This window comes from Salvia hispanica, chromosome 5 (genome assembly GCF_029641045.1).
Source record: "Salvia hispanica isolate PSC_SH4W2 chromosome 5, Shi_PSC_v1, whole genome shotgun sequence".
NCBI classification, from domain to species: domain Eukaryota; kingdom Viridiplantae; phylum Streptophyta; class Magnoliopsida; order Lamiales; family Lamiaceae; genus Salvia; species Salvia hispanica.
The window spans coordinates 27,254,655-27,258,245 of NC_142696.1; the positions used below are offsets into that span (position 1 = coordinate 27,254,655).

A 3,591-nucleotide genomic window follows, 5' to 3' on the forward strand; every position below is an offset into this window, starting at 1 on the left:
GGCTCCATTCTTCATCACTGTCTTCGCCTTGAACGGCCCGGACCACTTAGACTTTAGTTTTCCGGGGAAAAGCTTCATTCGTGCATTGAAGAGTAGCATAGAATCTCCCGGGACAAACTCTCTCTTCTCGATCCACTTATCATGATATGTCTTGAGGCGCTTCTTGTAGATGGAGGAATTTTCAAAAGCCTCATTTCTAAACTCATAGAGAAGGTTTAAGTGGAGTTGTCTCTCCTTCCCCGCCTTGTAATAGTCCGCATTGAATTGCTTCACCGCCCAATAAGATTTGTGCTCTAACTCCACCAGAAGATGGCAAGATTTGCCAAACACCAATTGATATGGTGACATGCCAATCGGCGTCTTGTATGCCGTCCTATATGCCCAAAGAGCATCATCAAGCTTCATTGACCAATCCTTCCTATTAGCATTCATCGTCTTGTCAAGTATCCCCTTAATTTCTCTATTAGCCAACTCTGTTTGGCCATTTGCTTGAGGATGATAGGGGGTGGTGATTCGGTGCTTGACAACAAATTTTTGCAGCACGAGCTCGAGCCACCTATTCTTGAAATGGGACCCCCCCATCACTAATCAACGCTCTTGGAGCCCCAAAACTTGTGAAGATATTTTTCTGAACGAAGCTAATCACGACCTTGGAGGAGTTGGCGTGAGTGGGGATAGCCTCTACCCACCTCGAGACGTAGTCGATCGCCAAAAGTATGTATTGATGTCTGGATGAAGGTGGAAAGGGACCCATGAAATCGATCCCCCATACATCAAAAAGCTCCACTTCCACAATAGTAGTCATGGGCATCTCTTTCTTCTTCGAAACTCCCCCGGTCCTTTGACACTCATTGCAATGGAGTACAAAGGTTTGACAATCTCCATAGATACTCGGCCAATAGAGACCGCATTGGAGCACCTTTATCGCTGTTCGGTTAGCTCCAAAATGTCCTCCACTAGGACTAGAGTGACACTTCCTCATCACATGTTCCCATTCATCATCGGGAACGCATCTTCGTATCACCATGTCGGCACATCGCCTAAACAGGAACGACTCGTTCCAAAAGTAGAACTTGACGTCGTGGAAGAACTTCTTCTTCTGATATGACTTGTAATCCTACGGAATGATCTTTGCCACCAAGAAATTCACAATATCTGCAAACCACGGAGATGAGCCTTGAGCATAGAAGAGATGCTCCTCGGGGAATTCTTCATTGATGGGAACCTTCAAATTCTCCCCTTCAAAACAGTGCTCCAATCTCGACAAGTGGTCAGCTACCATGTTCTCACATCCCTTCCTGTCTCGAATCTCTAGATCAAATTCCTGTAGAAGCAAGACCCACCGTTTCAGTCTCGGCTTGACATCCACCTTGACGAAAAGATGGCGAGTGGCGGCATGGTCTGTGAACACAATAGTCCTCGCCCCAATGAGATAGGGACGGAACTTGTCGAACGAATACACCACCTCCAACATCTCTTTCTCGGTAGTAGTATAATTTGCCTGCGCCGCATCTAGGGTCCGGCTTGCATAGTAGATCACCCTAAAAATCTTGTCTCTTTTCTGTCCCAAAGCAGATCCCACGGCCACATCACTAGCGTCACACATGATCTCGAACGACTGTGACCAATCCGGTGAGATGAGCACGGGTGCACTCACAAGCACCTTCTTCAATGTCTCGAAGGCCTGCAAACATTCAAGAGAGAAATCAAACTTAACATCCTTAGCAAGTATATGACATAAAGGCCTAGCAATTTTAGAGAAATCCTTAATAAAATGCCTATAGAACCCGACATGACCAAGGAAACTCCTCACAGCCTTCTCATTGGATGTTGGTGGCAACTGCTCAATCGCCACTATCTTGGCCCTGTCCACCTAAAGTCCTCCTGCAGATATTTTGTGCCCAAGCACAATGCTATCTCTCACCATAAAGTGGCACTTCTCCCAGTTGAGCACCAAGTGTGTCTCTTCACATCTCTGCAAAACACGAGTTAGATTTTGTAAACAATTATCAAAGGAGTTACCAAAGATGGAGAAGTCATCCATGAAGACTTCCATTATATCTTCCACCATGTCATGAAAGATGGAAATCATACACCTCTGAAAAGTGGCTGGGGCATTGCAAAGGCCAAATGACATCCTCCTGAAAGCATACACACCATAAGGACAAATAAAGGCAGATTTATATTGATCCTTTGGGGCAATTAAGATCTGATTATATCCGGAGGAGCCATCTAGAAGCAGTAGTACTCATACCCTGCCAACCTATCTAGCATCTGGTTAATGAACGGGAGAGGGAAATGGTCTTTTCTAGTCACTGCATTAAGGGCTCTATAATCTATGCATACGCTCCACCCGGTTACCAACCTAGTGGCTATCATCTCATCATCTCCCCCTTTTACTACCGTCATCCCACCCTTCTTAGCTACCACTTGGGTGGGACTTACCCAATCACTATCCGAGATAGCATAGACAATCTCGGCATCTAACCACTTAAGCACTTCCTTCCTCACCACGTCTTGCATTATCGGGTTAAGTCTCCTTTGGTTTTGAGCTTTGGGTTTAGACCCCTCTTCTAGAAGGATTCTATGCATGCAAACCGTAGGACTTATCCCCTTAAGGTCCGAGATGGACCACCCAATTGCAGCCCTATGCTTCCTAAGCACTCTAAGCAATTTATCAAGTTCATTAGTTGTGAGTGAGGATGATACGATTACCGGATAAGTATCATTCTCCCCGAGAAATGCATACTTAAGGTGTGACGGCAACGGCTTCAGTTCCTCTTTCTTTTCCTCCTTCTACTCCTCTTCATTCGGATCTCTCAACGGCAAGAATTTCTGTCGAAACCTAAGGACCTCCTCTGCTGAATTAAGAGCACCTACAAAATTTAACAAATCGGTATTAGGCTCATTAATATCATTATAGTAAGGAGAGAAGATAGATTGCGACAAGCATCGCTCCAATTGATCTTGTGGCGAAATGGCTTAAGTCACTTCCTTCACACAATCATCGACCACTTCAACCATGTTACAGTGCTCTACTCTCCACGCATCTTCATCATCGTGCCTCTGCATTGCATTGTAGATGGAGAATGTGACGCTCTCATCATTAAGTCGGAGTGTGAGCTCTCCCTTCTGCACGTCGATCATTGCCTTCCCTGTAGCTAGGAAAGTTCTACCCAGTATAAGAGGAACATTGCGGTCTTCCTCCATATCAAGCACCACAAAATCCACAGGGAAGATGAAGTCATTGACTTTGATGAGTATATCTTCAACAATCCCCCTCGGATACGACACAGATCGGTCGGCCATATGGAGTGTGATGGTGGTGGGCCTCATTGTCCCAATCTTCAGCTTTTGAAAGAACGAGAATGACATAAGATTAATGCTCGCTTCCAAGTCACACAGTGCCTTGCCCACTTGGCTATCCCCCACTATGCACGATATAGTTAAGCTTCCAGGATCTTTCATCTTAGCGGGCAGTTTCTTCTGGATAATGGCACTACAGCTCTTCGTCAAGTTGACGGTCTCGTGCTCCACCCATCTCCTCTTCTTGGAGATAACATCTTTCATAAATTTGGCGTAGCTAGGCAT

The 3,591-nt window shown here is 45.5% G+C and overlaps 1 protein-coding gene across 1 annotated transcript; it reads right to left on the reverse strand.

Annotated features, from left to right (window-relative positions):
* Positions 1 to 2,982: 2,982 nt before the first annotated feature.
* LOC125189588 (uncharacterized) lies at positions 2,983 to 3,591 on the reverse strand. The gene has a single exon (XM_048086851.2). It carries the CDS (start codon positions 3,589 to 3,591, stop codon positions 2,983 to 2,985), a length of 609 nt encoding a protein of 202 aa, XP_047942808.2.